Here is a 20,652-nt window from a genome sequence, read left to right as displayed (position 1 = left end):
CGATGCAAGCATGATATAAGCCTATATTTTTTTCAATCTCGGACTCGAAAAATATAGTATAAATAACTTGATATAAAGTACCATCATAAAGCTAAGGTTTGATGGCATGGCCGAGAGTTTAACGCGTCGGACTAGTAATCTCATGTTCGCTAGCCGCATGTGTTCAAACCCCACCAGGGGCAAGTCGTTGCTTCCTTTAGCACGAAAATTTACACTCATTACTCAGTACTTGTTGGTGTTCCAGGCACGGATTCGAAAGTGTGTCAAAAATTTGAAAGTCCTAAACAATCGAACTAAAATTATTTTTGGATAAACCAAAGCTAAGTTTTAAACACGCAGTTTTGAAAATGCAAATGTAAGCTTAGAAATAATAATAATGAATTTTGATCTAAGAGCTTGCTGGAATTCTAAGATAATTTTGCTTTCAACTTAATCAAAATTCTGCCTTTTAATCTTCGAGCTGTTTCAAATTCAAAGCCGGGTGAAAGTTTGCATTTTACATATTTTTCATCTTTGATGTCAGTGACTTGTTGCTCCTCATTAGGATAATACTTGTTTAAACTTTGTTGATCATGTCATTTATTGCTGGGGGTGCTCAAAATGGATTGATAAGCTAACAGTTTAATGACTTCCGTTTCGATATACCATTAAAAAGTTTAAGCTGATGAACACAACATGTCATTCGAATGACAAGACCATGTTATTTTGTGACTTTATGTTTAGAAAACAAAGATGCTTTCTACTGGATAAAATACTTTGTTAAATGATATGTACAGTGTGATATTGCCGTAATTTTTCAACGCATACCATTTTCAAAGGTCCAAGAGAGCGTGTAATTAAAGAATGAATATGATATAATGGAAGGTAATTAACCCCCATATGTATCAATCGTGTCATCAAATGTAATAAAAACATAAAGCAGATCTTGGCATTTGAGTAATCCCACTAAATACTGTTAAAGTGATATTATGCCCATCAAAAGGTATATAATGAGTAAACAGTTAAAAGTCAAAAGAACTTGTTGCCATAATTCCTTTAAATTTTATAAATTTCTTCGCAAAAATATTTCACGTGCACCAAGGAATATTTTGTTAATATCCATAGGCAGTACTTTTATATCTTAGGCAAATTGATATCATTCTAAACAATTTCCAGGATCAACTGTTGGTCAATCATTATAACAGTCAATATATTGAATTATATAGTCAAGTCAGAAGTAACAAAGTCCTAATTAGGCTTTTACTACTAATTAGAAGTTAATTCTTGACAGAACATTAGGATTACGCTTTTGTAAAAAGAAAAGGCATGGGGCTGTTCATATTTTGAAAATAAAATACATCTTTTATTTCTATTTAAAACTGAATGTCTTATTTCCTTTTCTCATGTTGTGTATGACAACGTGGGAACTTGTCCCAAAGTTATACTATTGTAAAGAAATTAAATGAGTTTATCTGTACTATATGTCACTATGATTATATCTGTTAGTGATGTTTCGTATCAATAGTCAATGCAATGTAAGCATGTGTATTCGTGTGTATTGTATGTTTAATAACAAATGGTTTTCTCATTGATTGCGGACAATTAAAAGTATTATCAAAAGACGCCATGACTTTCCTGAAAAGGACAGACTTTGGAGTAAATGGAAATAATCTCGATGAGGGTAAAGAGTACCTACTAATAATATGGGATTGAAGAAGTCATAACGCGATAACAAATATAAAGTAGATGATTGATGTATGAACAAAACTGTTGCATTTGATATGGGGAAAAAAGAGACTTACAATCGAACATTGAAAAGCCTTTCACAACAAATATGTTAGTTAAGTATATGAATATCTAGACGGGTCTGGACTTAATTTACTAAAAAAAATAAACTGTACATAAATAATATTTTAATGAAATTCTGGTAAAGTGAAATTCCATATCTATCAGAAGCTAAAACTTCAGATGGTTAAAGTGTTTCATAATTTTACAGCTTGTTTGTATATATCTGATGTTTTTGACTTAAGTCGTATTAGATTCACTTCTCATGGACAACAATTTTACCATAAATGTCCGTGAACAGGCTAAATTTAACTAACTGAGCCCGCAATCTTTATTTATTCTGTCGTTTTGGACGGGCTTTATATATTATGTGTTTCGTTGCATTTTAGTTGTTGAAACACATTTTGTCGCAAAACCAACTACTCTTTTACAGTTTTATATGTCAGACATTTATGCCTCCGTTTCACTCGCTGCATAAAAAAATGTCCATTGTTAATTCATTGTAATACTTAAACTTTTCTCTATTCAATGTCCTGTTCAGCTTCTTCTTCTTATTCTTAAAGCAAAAGTCTAATATGATGTTACTGCAAAGTTCAATATTTATAGTTATATCATAAGAAAGTATTAATGTGACACAAATGTCTCCCGGAAAATACAACAGTCGCTCGATGTATTAAGAGATGCGTCAGAACGAGAAGATGGCGTGATAGTGGCATGACTATATGACAAGTAAATTAAGATGAATGCATGTTAGTTAAACAAGAGACGTGTACGTTTCTTTCTGAACAAACTGGCCGTTTCCATATATTTGCTTATCAAAAAAATACAAAAATAATTATATACTGTTAGTACTATTGCAGTTATGTTAATACTAAGTCTATTTAAGTTACGAATTGATAATATTTTAATCAAATTAATTAAAAAATGTTATTTATGTAATGACTTACAGACAAATTTAAATTATATGGCTTAGGTCAGTCAGGGTAGTTTTGTTGTTGTTTTTAGGGAGGTGGGTTGGCTTTTACTGACTGACAATTCCTTTGAGTTGAATAATGCTTGTGAAAATACAATCGGAACGTCCTCGGCTATTATCTAAAATAACCTTGGAAACAATACGAAGTGAAAGTAGTTCTACCACGTGGTTCATAAAGAGAAACGAATGTACATATAATTGACATCCAAAATAAATTTAAGCCTGTTTCGGTATATTTATGATTGCAAATATGTCTGACAACCATTTTTAATTTGAATATGCCCACTGGTGTACAATTTTAAACAAATGCGACTAAATGTCAACAGTTGGAATTTTGTACTTTTGGTTTCTACAACCATAATAATAAATAAACAAATTATGTAGTGATTCCTTTTGTATCTATGAATTAGATTATTATAGGTGTGCATTTTCTTGATATATTTGAAACAAATTTGTCAACATCCCTCAGCACAAAAATTACTATTTATTTACATATCTAGTTTCTTAGCGTAGGTATGACCCGTTCTGACTGATGGAAAGGGCCGAAAAGTTGCGATTGGTAAAAGTATTGTAATGTAGTGATATCATTAAAATAAAAATATTTGGTATAAAATGCAACAAGGGCATATCTGTGCTTGACCCATTTTTGGCCGGGTTGCCAAGGTGCTAACCCGGGTTATAGAATAATGAATGTCGGTCGGTGTGTCGGGGAAAATATATTCGTAACAGTTTTCACAGCAACTACTTATCACAGTTTATTGATATTTTGTATACAGCATTAACACGTGGTCCCATACCTTGGGATTCGATTTCACGTCTATTGCTTATCCACTTCCTGTTTACCGACTAAGTTGAATTTTCGACATGAATGGTGAATGGGAGGAAATTTTCGTAACAGTTTTCTCAGCAACTTCTTACCACAGCCTCTTGATATTTGGAATACAGCGCTTACATGTGGTCCCATACTGTGGGATTCGCGCTAATCCACTTCCTGTTTACCGGCTTAGTAAAATTGTCGCCATTAATGGTCAATGGTAGGAAATTTTCATAACAGTTTTTTATTCAGCAACTGCTCAATATTTGGTATACAGCATTAAGACGCGGCAGTTCTTACCAGAATAGTTAGCTTTTCTGATAAAGCTTTCAGAATTAATCATTCTTTTTCAATGCATTTCAGATATTTTAAGGCCGTTGCTTAAATGTTACAGAAGATATAGTATAGTAGACTCGTTACAACTTTAATACAATTTGGCGCAAAGCAAGCACTGAATATGTTAATTAACATCCAGGACACAGTAATTCACTTGATTTTGTTTTCTCCTTGTACACAAACAATGAATGACAAAAATATTGCTATAGAAAACAGGATCTATTCCAGTTCTATTTGTATACTTGATACTTTTAAATATTCTTGATAAATGAGTATTCCTATTTTAATCAAATATATTCAAATCACGAATACACACGTGCAAATAGTAAGATGAACCTTTCTGATGACAAAAGAAATGCAGTAAACGTAACAAAGATGATAAGATAAACAAACAAACCTCCTTATCACAAACTTCGTGATAAGAAACATCAGTAATTAAATCTTTGAATTTAATTAAAGAGTTACATGTAGTAAGCACAATCATGTTTTATTATAATTGCAATGATCATAAAATAAAGACACTCAGACACTCATTGAAATACTTCTTAGCAATATCACAATGTTGCGAAACGCTCTCACATGATCAAATTAAAAAAACGCAGATAGATTTGTCAAACTCGATATGAAGCAGAGAAATGATAAAGAATTAATATGAAGTTGAAATAAAAGATGTGCCTTGGTTGATTTACAAAATATTAGCACTTAAGTTTGTGCCTTTCTTATTCCAAATCCATAATAGAATCCTATTAAATAAAATGATAAAGTTCAGCATAAAGTCATGAGGCAATCACCATTGATAGTATCAGACTTAATTTGTTACATCTCTAATTAGCCATTAGTTTCTGTATCGTTTTTTTTTTGGTAATGGTACAAGTTTGTCTATGTTAAATCTTAAACTTATCTTTTAATAACGAAAACAATGATACAAATCTTTCTGGCCGTGGTATTTAATTCTTGAGATTAAAAATCATGAACATGAATTTAGCCATCCAAATTTCGAATAATTAAACTGTTGTTTATTAAAAAAATGAAAATTCACACTTGACAATTTGTAGTTATCAGAAGCAGACCAAGTTGACTTAAATAATGTGTTAATTTTCCAACACATAATTTCAACCCTTTTCCCTATCAAGTAGCTAAATTTTAACTGTATGATATATGACTATATTCACATATAAGGGCATTTCGGTGTTAATTTTTAAAATTCAAAGGCCCAGACCTATTCACAAAAGACAGGGATAAAAACACTTTGATAAATAATGAGTACCTGAATGGATCTTGAAAATACTTAAATTTTCATTACAATTAGTTTATGTCTTGATCAATTACTTGTTGTAAAAATGACAAACACATCATGTTTTGGAATGCTTATATATATGCATATATACATCGTATCATATATGATTATAAAAATCATCAATCTGAATAATACAAAAGTCTTTCTGTGGTGAAAATGTTTCTTTCACATGCGATTTCTTTCAAATCCTAGTTACACGTGTACCTTAGATATTCTGTACCTGGAAATCCAGGTGGAGAACAAGTAAGATCATTGTTTAGAAACACGTAATCCTTCTGACACATGTGTACTAAAGGGTGACCGTTGTTGTCACACTGGACATATAAGCGAGGATTACAGTAGTGAGGATAAAGTGTCTGAACAATGCTGTCACGCCTGTGACAAGGATTGAAAGCTTCCGGTAACACACAAATCATCTTTGTTTGATCCCAGAAGGAGCCGGAGAAACATTCTTCTTCCCATGCATTTCCTCGACTATCACAGCGTATATATTTATTTGTGCTGTTTGGGTGGGGAAAAGTCAGATTACCTGTAAAGTAAATATGCTTTTATATATATATATATCCATGTCGGACTGTTTTGGGGAAAAGATTTTCGCTAAATTATTTACATCAGTTTTGAACAACAGGTTTATCGTGAACAAGATACCCCGAAATTATCACCCCCGTGGTGCAGGGGTAATGCGCTCGCTCAGGGTGTGAGGGACCTGGGATTCAAATCCCAGTCGAGGCAACTTTTTTTTCAAAGTGTCTTTTAAGGAAGTAGCCACGATATGAAAGGATAAAGTGTGGCTGTCATAAAAAATGAACATATTGAATTTTGTTGCAACTCTAGTCATGCAAAAATCCGTATGTATCAAACTAAAGCTGTTATATAGTAACATATCTAAACGCAGTCTGTACCCTGCAAGATGAATTAAAGTACATAAAAATAAACTTATACAGGAAAATACATACAGATATACAGTACAATTTATGTTGCAATAATCAGAAAATACCACAGAGCTTGTAGCCCTTTGATTTTTATATTGGTTTTATGTTATAATTCGTTTCCACTGTAGTCTACCTCTCTCTCCACCAATCCACCCATGCATCTATCAATCCGCCTATTTATCTTACCAGCTATGATATTTTCTTTTGAACAAGGTTTCCTAAACATCTCATTAGATATCGTACAAGACTTTGAAAAAGTTTGGTTTGGTAATGCACATGAAGAGCAATCAGCATGAAAAACCTGAATAGAAAAAATATTGTTGAAGACATTAAATCGGAAATAAATTATTATTTCACATAGATCGAAAATATCATAAGAGCTACCAAAACAAATGATTGCCATAAATGTTGCTAGTAATGTTCCCATTCTTCTTAAAACTTTTTATGTTCATTCATAAAAAGATAAATTTTAATCAGTTCTTATAATATTGGAAATGATTACCTCTTCCTTTGGACATTGTGCCGAAAATGTTTTTCCCGAGGCATCACATATCAAAAACTTAAAAATAGAGTCAGGGTGAGGAAACTTCGTTACTCCCTTCAGCACACTGCTTTTATTGCAAGGATTGTCAAAGCCCCAGTCTTCTGCAAGAGCCAAAAGCTTCATCTTTATGGAATTCTTTGGAGGTAAATTGATTTTTTAAGACGCAATCACTTATGCACTAAGAATAAATACAGAAATAAGTTTGGCGATAACACTAAAGGTATTGTTTGGAAAAGAATACTGTATGTGTAGAAATATTCGCGGGCTTCAAATTTTCGCGATCTTCGCGGTGACATTCGATCCGCGAATTAATGTTCAGCGCGAATATTTCTACACCAATAATTTTTTAATAGCCATATTTTCGCGCATCTATATGATTATCGGATTCTTGTATAAGTATATACATGTTTGAACAATACCATTCCATCATGCTCTTTATTTCATAGTCTATGTCATAACGTCTTGACATCTGATCAGATTATATTTTGTTTTTCTAAAAACACAATACAAATAACACAAACACAAACGATTTTGACTGATGAAAACATGGAAAACAAAACACAATTACTCAGTCAACATTTTAATAAAATCGGTGAAAAGATAATGCATTCAGTGCTGTTTAAAACTGTGAAAAATCATGCACGTTAACGGACATTCCTTTGTTTGCCATAATCTGTCCGCTAGACAAATTGAATGTCTTTGTTCTGTACAATAGCGTACTGTTTGACACCAGGTGTTGAAAATAACTGTTAAGTCCCACAATGATTACAGTAAAATGTAAAATGAAAGAAGGCTGCTTGCGAAAAACATTTTGCCTAATCGTGTAAGAGTAATTTTGCTTATTTTTTAACCTGATGGATGTACGCGAATTTATGATTTTCAGCAGTCACCTCCGCGAATTCAAAATAGCGCGAATATTTGTATATACCCCCAAAATGGACCTTTCCGCGAAAATTTGCTTCCGCGAATTTAAATACACATACAGTAGTTTATAGATCCTTATAATAGATTGACGTGTTATACTGATGATAACTGTACCTTCATAAAGTAAGCAGGGAGGTTGTTACAATTCTCATAAGGTTTATTTGTAATAAAACCCGTAATCGTGTGTGATATATTGATATTTGTGTGCAAGATGTAAGTCGAAATGTGAATTATTTTAGCGACAAGACTTAGTACCTTTGCAAGAAAGCGGTATATTGGTAGGGGGTGATGTGTTTGTAGTTGTATATTGAGTACCGGCGTTATTGCAGGCTGGACTGACACTCGGAAGTGTGTTGTATGTAACACCCAACAGTATTAACGTAACATTTGTCGATGTAGTTGTGTAACCGTACTGTTTTTGGTGTGGCATTTCTATTTCACTTGCCTAGAAGAACATAATAAAATCAACATAATATGTACAGCAAGCCATGAGAATTGGCTATAACATAAACATGTTAAGATGATTTACAAAACGTGAAACAATGTTTCAAATGAAAATCTTAAATTCGATGTTTTCAAACAAGACATGACCAATGTTTTTTTTATTTGATTTTAAATGTGCATGCCTAAGAAAATATTCTTTGTTTTATAATATACGTACTTCTATGGTCAAAACACAGTGTCCAAACTGTTGGCTGACTTGTCCTGTATTTATATCTACATTCGTTGCAGCATAAATGACACCGGTGTGATTGTCTATAGCAAACACGTCTCCACAACTGCTATCTGTGTATATGAAAAAGTAAAATTATGAACAGTTTTAATAGAAAAAAAACACATAACATAAAATTTAACGTATTGTTTTGTTATTTTTGCATTTTGTTTTCACAATACAAAATGATTTAAAGCTGGTTTTTGGAAGGAAGGAAATCTTATTATAATCCATAAAAAGTAACTAACTGGTAAAAACTCCTATATATGTTAAATTCTGTTCCACCAGTGCATTTATATCAATTTATCTCACTTCTGAAATAAATCAAATATTTTATTTTGTCCGTGAACAAGGTGATACATTGACAACAAAAACCATGAACTTAAAGTTATCCATGTTTATAACTACAATAAACTATAGAAAGCGTAATTTATAAGAATTTTAAAAAGCTGGTGACTTACATAGAACAGAATAAGATATCTCGTTAGATATCCCTGAATCACCATCAACAGCGTTGACTTGAATTACATCAGTTCCCTTAAAAAATTAAAGCTGTCCTATAATATTGACAATTTTTTACAGAAAATTAAGATATTTCATCACATTATCGCCTAAGTTTTGTTTCTATTTCACTCTAATATTCTATATTTTAATATTTTTAACAAACAAACTCCTATGATACTGATCATTGCTCTTGTAGCTTGCCATGAAATTAGGGTGGAAGAATTTCACATCCTATCATGAACGGTGAAATAACAGTTTTCAATGTTATTCCCTTATAAGGCTATTATAATGAACTCAACTTTTAAGCATGCTGCAATATTAATATTACTATGAAATTAATAATAGATTTTGAAAGCTATGTCAACTAGAGTCGTCATACAAATTTCAATGTAAATACATATTGTATGTCATTTAACGAATTGAACTGAATGGGATTTCTCAATATATAATATATATATTTACATGCATGATGTTTTTACACTATTTATGACAGCTGAACTATTTAGAACAGCAAGACAAGTCTTAAAATACGTCGTTATAAATAACACATCTTAAAGAATTACATACACGTGCAATACTTCCATCGATATTTTTTCTATATGTACCAGTGAAGAAAGGTGGTTTATTCTGCACGTCTTTAACTTGTATAATCAAATCAGCTGTTGATGTTAACCCGCCGTTTGGCCCACCATCCTATTTATAATAACATAAAATGAGCAAACCTTGAAAATTATGCTTGGCTTGGGGACATTAAAACTCTTGATAATAAACATTATTACCCCTCACTTTTTTCGTAATGTTAATTTCCCATAGGCCTCTGGCAGTTATTCTAACTGTTAATGCAAGTGTACCACGTGACTAAGAATTTTGTACTGTTACATAGGTAACAGTATTTTTAACAGTATAAAATCTGGTCATGTCGTCTTTTTTCTAAATAAAATGAAATAAAATGGCCGCCATTTTTCCCTCGATTCATTCTTATTTTCGACGATAAGGCATCACCAAAGTAACCATGATTCTCATAAAATTTAGTTCTTTGCACCCTAGAGTTCTTTTCGCGTATGAAATATCTTTTTGTTGAATAGTCAAAAAATAAACATCCGTTTTCAACGGAAGTTATTGTAATGTGAATAAGTTTGTGTCAAACTGGAACATGCAGACGATTAAAGCATGCAACAAAGGATTATTTGATAGAGTTGGCCGTCAGACATCTGTAGGATAGCATCGTTATTTTGTAAATGCACTTTGTCAAAAACCGTGCGAAGAAATTATATTCTGGATACAGAAGGATCAGATTTCAAAGATCATAACCTTATAAATGGGTTAGTGTTTTGTTTTCTAGATAAAACACAGCTTATTTTATGTTTATGACTGGTAGATATCATCACTTGCTTAAATAATAAAAGAAAAACAGCTTCTCAAGTAGGCCTACAGTACACTTAAAACTTGCAAGGTAAGGACAGTTTAGTTATTGCTACTCTTGGTTTATTTTTGTTACAGTTAGATTAAGTTGACAAATTCAGATCATCACAGTATTTGTTCGGGATTATAAAATAAATAACACATGGGTTTGTATGTACTGTGCCGCTATGATAATATGAGAGTGACGTTTCATTTTTTGTGTATACAAAGGTTTACAACCTTTGTCTGTATAGGTAAAACAGGATTTTTAGAAGCGAATATAATACAAGATAAGAAGTATTATTTGAAATGTCTTGATAGCAAAGGTAGTATAGTCCTTGGGATGCGAATAAACGTGAATTTTATCATGAGTTCGAGCCCCAAAAGTTGTTTTACTTTTTCTTTTTTTCTTTCCATATTTTTTTTTAATTTACATTAGATGCAAATTAATTGGAATATAAAGGTAGTTTTATATTTAATATTTAATCATTCAAATACACTGGTAAATTTGTGGTAATAATGACTTTTTAAACTGTGTAGTGTCTTGTATATAGTAGTCATAGTACTTGCACAGTGCACGAGCATTTCGTGTCAACTGAACTATAGATGAAACATTTTTTGAATATTTATGCATTCCGTTCAGTATTCAGTGTAAGTTTGCCCCAGCTTAACTTGCTAGATATGGCTTCATTGAATTCTGGTCGTAATTACCAGAATTACGACGAATTGTCTAAGAAAATTCTGCATCATGTTATAAAGGCATGTTGTGTGTTTATATACTCTTTTGCTGGTTTTCCATAGTAAGCCTAAATCTTTGATATTCATTCATATGTTTCCATATTTCAGGTCTGTAAAGATGAAAAGCAGTCTGGTGCATTACAGATTCCATTGTCATCACCCATGGAAAGGGCTGCAAACTTGACCGGTGTCTCACAGACCACGTTTTATCGCATACAAAATATGATGAGCAAGCCGGCTGCTCAAAGGAAGGTTAGAAAAGACAAAGTCATCTTGGATGATTTCGATTTTGGTGTGATTCGACGGACAATGCAAGAAATGTTTATGCAACAGAAACGCATCCCAAACATTAAGACCCTTCAAGAAGCCTTACACGAGAAAATCGGCTACAAGGGCGGAAAAGAGAGTCTACGAAAGACCCTACATCAATTAGGTTTTGTATGGAGAAAGACACAGTCAAACAGAAGTGTACTAATGGAGCGTTCAGATATAGTTGCAGCCAGAGTTCACTTCCTGAGACAAATAAAAAAGTACAGGGATGAAGGCAGAAGCATTGTCTATACAGACGAGACATTCCTTCACACTTCCCATACAGTTGCGAAATCTTGGCAGTCAACTTTTGTTGGACTTAAATCGCCGTTGAACAAAGGGGATCGTTTAATTGTGGTACACGCCGGAAACGAAAATGGCTTTATTGAAGGATCATCACTGCTGTTTAAATCGAAGTCATCTACCGGAGATTATCACAGTGAAATGAACGGCGAAAATTTCCTGAAGTGGGTCAGAGAAAAACTTGTTCCAAATTTGCCAGCAAGGTCAGTCTTGATAGTGGACAACGCTCCGTACCATAATCTTCAAACCGACAAGTGTCCTACTCAAGCCAACCGTAAAGCCGAAATTCAAGACTGGTTACGTCGTCATGGTATTGTTTTTGAAGATAACATGTTGAAGGCCCAGCTACTGCAGCTATGTAAGAGTAACAAACCAGCGCCCCGGTATGTACTTGACAGCCTGTTGAAATGTCATGGCCATGACGTTTTACGACTTACAGCATATCATGCTGATCTTAATGCCATAGAGCTTGTGTGGGCAGGTGTGAAGGGATCTGTTGCGCGACAAAATACAACCTTCAACATGACGGCGCTGCTTCAGAAAACAGAAGAGGCTTTATCATCCATCACAGTTGACTTTTGGCAGAACTGTATTTCAAAAAATAGAAAAACAGTACTGGGAGCTAGACATCGCAGTTGATGCCGAAATAGAAAAGATTGTAATAGAATTGCACTCTAGTGACGAGGAAACTGACACGGCGGAGGAGGGTGAGGACGTGTTGACGGACTCGGAATCATCGGAATGAAGTTAATGTATTGTTTTTCAAAATATTGAACTGAATTGAAAATAATTGTTATGAAATAAATTGATTAGTTATATATATAAATATAACATTGAAATATATAAAAAAAATTAAAAAAAGAAGAAAAGAAGGAAAGAAAGAAAAAAGATTGAAATAAGAAAATAACACAACCCTTATAATCTTTACAAAAAAAAATCTTTGCGAAAAGAAAAACAATCAAAGTCTGACTGTCTTGCATTGATATTTAACTAGAAAATTAACAGGCGATATCCTTACCTACTGCGTTACGCTGACAGTTGATAAATTTGTCGATATTTTAATTTATATCGCTACTTTGCTTGCCTACAGATAACAAATACAGTGTAATAACTGTTTTACACCGTAATAGTGGACTTGACCGACGCGTCACTAAATAATTATCCTAAACGGACAGTAACAGTAAAATTATCATCCCTCGTAAAAATACTGTTACCCTCGGCTGCGCCTCGGGTAACATTATTTTCCTCGGGATGATATCTTTACTGTTACCCACAGACCTATGTGTTATTTATTTATGTTTCTCAAACTGGATATATATCTTCTTATTCTAACACTTGGATTATACAAACATTTAAAAGCAGTTTTAAAACTCAAGTGCTGAATATTTCAATCAATGGGCTTGTATGAGTTTACACTCTTTGACATTTAACACGTAAGGCTGCCAACCGAATTGTATTTAATTCGGATGTTGCGGGCTAAATTTCGCATTTTTCGGAATAAAAAGTGATGACCGTATATAATTATGTGAGAATATCAATAGCAAGCCTCGTTACCGCCCACTGGGTGTGTCCCTCTCAGAACGGATATTCCGATCCGAACTGCAACATAATTATGACGGATATCATTATTTCGACCCAGAACAAAAAGTACCCCAAAATCTGCCTTTGGATGTTGAAATCGTCTGACTATGAGAGGGTTCTGACTCACACGAGACCGAAGTTTTTTGTGTGAGTCAAATCAGTTTGTTATGGTTGCATCTATCTCAATATACGTAAAGTTTATAATTATGGATTTGCAAGAAATAATACAGTACATGCATTGATCATAGGCATGTATCTCATTCCGACCAAATTAAAACGAATGTAAGTGTAATAGCCTCGGAAAATGTCATAAATTGCAATGAATATAATATTTTACTATGACATGTATGCATACATTAAATATATTTTAGAATGCTTTTCAAGTAGAATCGAAATCAGACACCACTAAAACACTACAACATATTCTTCGTGATTCATGGCGCTGATTTGACTTACTACACGAATGACATTGTAAATAAATCAATCGTTAACATGTCACTGACGAGCATTCTTCCTGTTTCGAAATTTTCTATTTTAAGACAGCATTTTCCGAATGACATAAAATTCTGATTACCTACTGTGAACAAAACCTTATCAGAAAGCATAAATGAGAAAACATTTAAACGTTGTAAAATCATTTTGAACCATTTCAATTATACTTGTATTTTTTTAAACATAATATAACACAATTATAAAAAGATTTTTTAAAAATCTTTATCATTTGTTTTACATTTTATAGCATGTGTTGTTAGCGACGTGAAGTTAACTTAGTTTTACGGCCTAGGAAATTCTAAGCTTTGGTGAAGACCGTGGCCTGCATGGTGGCCAAAAGTTCTAAAGCAATTTCATAAAAACAAAATGCCCCTTAAAGTAGTTGTAAATACTTTTCATGCCATTTAAATGATACTTTAGCAGAAAAATAATTTTGAAAGAAGTTTTATAGTTTTATGCCACTATGCCACCATGCCGCCAACTTAACCATCATTAACACTATGCTGCAAATTCGCAATGCCACGAAGTTCGCGCCAACTTCAATCCGCTAGACCGCCAACTTTAAAGAACTTGTGTTATCATTATTATAATCTATCATAATATACCTTTGCAGTTATCACAAAATGATAGTAAGTGTTCCTTTCAAAAGATAAACATTTCACTAATGAAATAGCCGCAGTTGTAGAGTCCATCGAAAATGTATTGTTGAACTCTGCTGTCTGAAAGATAAATGCGTCTGAATTTTCATCATTCTGTCTGTCAGCTTTTAAGAAGAATGTTTTCCCAAAAATAATTTAATTAATTTTTTAAGTAAAAAAAACTATAGCACATACATCAATAAAGTTATTTGTGTGATTAAAACAGCTCTTAATTGACACTTAGCTAAACAGAACGACGACTTTGTAAATATTATTTTTCATTTCATTTTTTCTATACAAGCAAATTCTTACCTGTGTTTTAGGCTGAAATGGAATGAAAAATAAAAACAAAAAATAAACAATTTGATTAATGTGGGTTGATTGTAAATAGATGTACATAAAAAGATAAACAGCAACATGCAGTCCTTAAAAATAATAAGTTTAGAATTTCGATTATTTCTTATTATATATATTTTTGTTATTTCTAATAATATAATAGTTTGATAAAACTCGGATAAAACATTTCATTTCATGTTCAATATAATTGTTATCACCTTTCAAAAATGGTTTATTCCTTAACTGGAAAAAGGAAGTGACGACATTCGCCACTGTTTAATAGTTTGTTACTTATAAAAGCTAACTGATTTAACCATTGACCTACTATTCGTAAACTACATAGATGTATAAAAATGATTTAGCAAGCGTTATTGACGAAAGTATATGGCAAATCGTCAAAAATTTCTTAACTCAGGTATTTCACTGGACTTAACAGTAGGGCAAATATAAAAAAGAAACATTTATATATTAAACTTTTTAACTACAAGGATGTATTATATTACGTATAAAATATATCAAAATAGTATGAGAAACAATTTGCAATGAATTCGACATATATATTCAAAACGATGCAAGGTCATTCGGCACGTTTCACATTTTTTATCACACTGGTGTGATACTGTTTTGTTTACACGGTCATTTACATTAAAAAAAAAGATAGAGACTTGTACAATTAACTGAGGAAAAAGTTGAATCAAGTTTCTCAAAAGAAATGACAGATAAATATTTTTTTCTACAATACGTATCATTGGTCAACACAATAAAGTTCATTACTCATATACAGCTACATTTCAAGTTTTATTTTCTACACATGTAGTGATAATGTACGTTTTCTATAATAATGATACCTTTGTTTGGGTTTACTATTACAATATCAAAACCGTTACAATTATCATTTCTAACACAACTGTCACTGTTACAGTATCAATAGCTAACGACGACCACTACTTACCACTGTTACATTATCATAACAACCACTTACACTACCACTATTATAACTATCGCTGTAACAATATCAATAACTGGGCTAACATTGCAACTTCCAACACAACTGACACGATCATAACAACAGTACAAGTTATTACACTATTTTTACCAATAACATAACTCACACTGCTTCAGAAATAAACCCACTACAATTACCATTACTAACACTTTCCCTTAAAACACTACTTTTACTTTAAACTGTTACAGTAACAGTATTTATAGCCATCACCAACTCTACTTACAGAACCACTACTTTCTTATCACTATATCATAATCAACAGCTACAACAAACACATCGGCACGAAGATTAACGGTGACACCAAATGTGAAATATGTGCGTGCGTCACACGTTTGACATGTGATCCGTAATACACCTGTTCTTGCAAAGGTCTTCTTAATATTTTACGATTTTACGATACTAACATACGAAATTGAACTTAATCGACTATTTACCTTCATAAAAAAGGTCACTGTTCCATTCTGACCATTGTCTCTGTCCGTTGCCCTGATGTTTGAGTAAACAATCGTTTTGTTGCAAGGAAGCTATTGATATAATTTAATGAAATCGAATTTCGATATCAAAAGCGAAAGTAAAACAGTTATAAACTGATATAAAAATCAGTCCGGTTAGCGCAATAGGTAAAGCGTAAGATTTTGAATCGGGCAACCAGGGTTCGATTCCCACTGGTGCAGTCACTTTTGTTGTGATTGATCATGAAGCTCTTTCTACGGTCATTCGCACTGTACCTCTGCTCTGGCATGTACAGAAGTTATCATTTCCATACAAATGTGAAGGCAACTCTGCTTGACAGCATGCCAATGAACGATACGATTCTGGTACATAAAATGTGTCTTTTTGCCGTGAGGCGGATGTTTTAAAATACCACCACCACCACCATTACAAATATGACGGCGAAAAACCTTATGTTCTATAAATTTGTCTTAAACAGTCTTTACGCTATTGAAATTAATAACTAACATTTGCTAAATATATTCTTTATTATAAAATATATTTAAAACAACATAACCAGTCCTGAAAAAATATAAAATACTCCGGTACACATTGGAAAATTTTGTTTAATACTATACCTCATCTATGTCAAAAGTGTAGGGCAAATTTTGAAACACTGGTGAATTGTCGTTAACATCAAGTATATAAACTAAATGTTCAAATTTAATCTGAAAGTATAACAATATATAATTTAAATTTTGAAGCGGGTGACATATGTAAATGATAAAGTTATCAATCTAACAAATTTAACAAAAGTCAAAAGTAGCAGAATATACTGTTTGTTTCAATGATCGTTCCCGTTTTCAATGTATTTTTCCACTTTGACATAATTTCAGATGAATTTATGTCTTGTCATGTTTGGATTTGTTTTGAATTAATAAAAAAAATGATTCAAATCTTTCAATATTGTAAAGAGAGAGAGAGAGAGAGAGAGAGAGAGAGAGAGAGAGAGAGAGAGAGAGAGAGAGAGAGAGAGAGAGAGAGAACATAAAAACTCTTACCTCGTTGTGTTGATCATCAGTAATTATAAGTTGTATCTTTATCGTACTTCCCTTAAAGTAGAAAGAAGAAAGTGACTTAGTAAAAACATGTTGCATTAAGATTTAATTCTGTTTTCTTTATATCTTTATTTGTTCTTCTTTTTGTAATTCCCTTTAGGCTTTTAAAAAATCTCGTAAGCAAACTCTAAACTTTAATTGCATGATCAATCCAGACCAGTGGTCGATCCTTTGAAAATCTTCTATGTAAAGTTAATAATTTGTTCTGACTATTTCTACTAGTTGTATTACCATACTCCTTTGAATTTTCAAAACCGAGTATTTAGAAGTTGTTTTCAAAAATAGCGCGTATCTCCACAAGTCTATATTCTAAAAATACTTGAATAAAAACAATTTTAATTATTAGAAGTTTTTAAAATCTACCGAAATTGCCTTCTAGGAACAACAATAAAACTATAGATATAAATACATTCTACTTTGAAAATTCGATATTTTTGTCAGAATTTTTCTTTGTGAGATTATAACATAGCATACAGTATTTAGTTTTTTTAAGCATATGGAATACCTGACCTAAGCATTTCGGCAATGCTTAGCTTGTGTTTTTGCTGGAATAATTACCGAATAATGCTGTATGTTTATAAAGATGCTATATGAAATGATTTTAACAATAAACACCGTGTTAAACTTTTAAAACATTTTTGAATCACATTTCACAGTTACACCTTTACTGCCTTTTCAGTAATCAGGAGGCATAAGTCTCAGACTTTTCCAAGAAAAAAACAACAACATTATTTTGGCACTAAAACTAAGTTTGTTATATCTATCATTATTGAAAACTAAACAAACGGTTTGCTTACTAAAGTTTCCCTGTCTAACTCTTTTTTTGTTGTTATATTGACCCAGACATCATTTGTACCCTTCTCTGGTTCAAAATTGAAATAAATGCTTGTTTTGTCACTGTCGGGTTTTAATTTTGTTTGGGGCTTTTTTCCATCAAACCCAAAATAAGTGAAGCCCTAAAAACAGTCCCATCTGTAAGCACCATTATGAATTTAAAGTCGATAAAAACGAATATTAAAATTTGAAAAACAATTATAACTTGAAAAATCGTTTTTTTTTAACTTGTTTGTAATTATCATTTTTTAAGCGGACATAGGTAATATATTCTATTTTTAAACTATGAAACATGGAAACAGGAGGACCACAGAAGAGGGTTATGACAAAGAAGAATCAGTATGTTAAAAGCATGGCAACTCATTAAAACTATTCCCTTTTATTTCTTAATAAGTACCTGGAATTTTATAGGCATATATCATTAGAAACCCGAGGGTGTGAAAATTTTCCCCTCATTTATGTAACATCCTAATGATTGATTGGCTTTTTCTAGCGTTCCTGGATACATTCAGTTTAATTCATTTTAACAAACCTTGTTGGGAAGGAAAGGGGAAGATTAGTCGGTTGACAATACCATAAATTTAAAAAAAAGAATTCTAACATTTGCAACAATTTTATACGCATCTTTCATTAATATCTGTGTAATTATACTGTAAAATTAATTACTCTCGGTTCAACTTATCGTGTTGTATGATAAGACTTTACTTTTTTTTTCATATGTTCATAAGTAAATGCCGGTATGCAGATGAATTATTAAACTTCATCACAACGACATAAAAACTACACAAGTTATATTGAAACAAGATTACAGAACTTACTGAAATTCTCATATTGAGCTGAAAATATAGCTGCGGGGATAGATGATTCAGCTATAGATAAGGGCCGATCCAAGCGTTTGCATTAACCTAAAGCTAAAAGAATCCAACAATGAATCTAACAAATTTTTCAAAAAGGTTTAGTAAATATGTTTTATGCAAATCTATGTAATAAACCCTGTATTTTCCTATCTTAAACAAACAAAACAAAAAAACAAAAAAACTTTCCCAAGGCATACCCAAGAACTATGATTCTATGAATCATTTTTTTTGTAATCCTTATATTTTAAACGAAACTTGAAAGTGTGACAGCCGGTGAAAGGGAAGGGATAAAGTTTAAAATTATTTAAAACAAAAAACAGAAAACGCTTCTTTTAAAAAACAAATCTGAAATTAAATTTTTGTAATAGATAAAAACTAATTAAAAGGGCCTACCTACCCAAATTAACATTTTGACAGCCCAAATATTTTGCTCCTTTAAAATTATTGACGTGTTTTCTCATTCGGGTTTTTTTCTACTAAAAAAATTATCCCTGCAAAAGGGTTTTATTTAAAACCTTCTATCTTTTTAAATTTTTAAATTAATGAAAACGATTGCAAACAGTATAAAACAAATTGGGCGACGGATGAAAAATTTGAATAAAGGGTAAAAAAAACATAAAAGGGGTGAAGTAAAGTTATTGAATAAACCTTATCCATGTTATGTCCGGTTAGCACCTCTAACCCTGCCTTATTTTCCTTTTCTTCCTCTCTCCCCTAATATTTTAACTTATTTTTTCGGACTTAAAAACCTCCCAATTTGTTTAAATAATTGGGCACTATCTAAAGCCCCCATGGGTGTTCTTCCTTACCCCGTATGGTTTACCCTCCCGCGTGCTGACCTATTTGCTCATCTTTATCCAAAGAAAACTGTCTCTCCTTTGTCCTGCAGTTAAGCCTGCCTTCAGTGGGTACAGGCCGAATTCAATTAATTTTAATAGTTAGAGTTGAATTATTGAAAAGCAATGCCCAGCCTCCCGTAAACCGATTATTTTATTTTTACAATACCTTAAATCATAAAATATGAATTTAAAACAACTTAAAATTGTTTCCAAACTGGTTGGGAATCAAGATCTTGCCAGTTGGAGAAGAAAGTTTGAGCTGAAATGAAAAAGGTTGGAGACATGGAAAAATTCAAGTGTTTGGGATTTGATTTTATCGACTAAGTTTTTTAAACGACGGCAGAAGTAAATTGTAAAGTTTTTCAGTACAACGCATATTAAGAAACCCCAAAATGCGCAACTATCTGGCAGTTTTGCTTATTTAGTAAAACCCAGATGTTTACTGTGGCAATTTGATTTTTTGGGGAATCTTTCAGTTTAAAGACTGTTTGTGCAGTTTAAAAAAAAGGAATAGCTGTGTACGGACACTAACAACAGATTTGTGTGACCAAAAAATTTAATTTGTGTTACAAAACCACTTTTAAAGAGAGATGAGGACGTTATTTAAACACACGTGTTGCAATTAAACTTTTATAACTAATTTCCAAATAATCGGGTTCCCCATTTTTTGCAAAAATTAAGTAAAAGGGTGATATATGTTTACGCGGGGATTGAAAAATTTCCCTCTTAAATAGAAATTTTAAAAATAAATTTTTTAAACGAGAGAAGGAAAAATAATTCAAATTTTATTTATAAAAAATTTAAATAAAAGGGTTAGAAACGTATTTGAGTGATACAATGGGTTTTGGTTTTAAATATTTTACAGTGATGAACTAACAATTTTGGTTGAAGTGCGGAAAAAAAAAGCACTTTAAAGTAATTGAATCAGAGGGGTTCAACAGCTAAAAAAAAGGGCGGGCTAAAACAAA

The 20,652-nt window shown here is 32.2% G+C and overlaps 2 protein-coding genes across 3 annotated transcripts in view; both read right to left on the bottom strand.

The window, feature by feature from the left end:
- Positions 1 to 20,652, bottom strand: part of LOC132752379 (cadherin-24-like) — a gene marked incomplete at its 5' end in the record, with an annotated part of 59,657 nt that overhangs the window by 23,406 nt on the left and 15,599 nt on the right. Inside the window, 1 exon segment of one of the 2 annotated variants that reach the window (XM_060742707.1) lies at positions 7,840 to 8,029. Coding sequence (XP_060598690.1) covers positions 7,840 to 8,029 — 190 coding nt within the window. 2 annotated transcript variants of the gene reach the window in all.
- LOC132752360 (uncharacterized) lies at positions 4,526 to 6,798 on the bottom strand. Its single transcript, XM_060742677.1, has 3 exons — positions 6,619 to 6,798; positions 6,303 to 6,417; positions 4,526 to 5,713 (listed from the first exon to the last, which is right to left on the bottom strand). Exons 1-3 carry the CDS (start codon positions 6,781 to 6,783, stop codon positions 5,373 to 5,375), a joined length of 621 nt encoding a protein of 206 aa, XP_060598660.1. The 5' UTR covers positions 6,784 to 6,798; the 3' UTR covers positions 4,526 to 5,372.

This window comes from Ruditapes philippinarum, unplaced genomic scaffold (assembly GCF_026571515.1).
Source record: "Ruditapes philippinarum isolate M1 unplaced genomic scaffold, ASM2657151v2 ctg649_1_1_1_1, whole genome shotgun sequence".
Lineage (NCBI taxonomy): Eukaryota > Metazoa > Mollusca > Bivalvia > Venerida > Veneridae > Ruditapes > Ruditapes philippinarum.
Note: the sequence above shows the minus strand (reverse complement) of the source record. Positions and strands in the feature narration are given on the sequence as shown.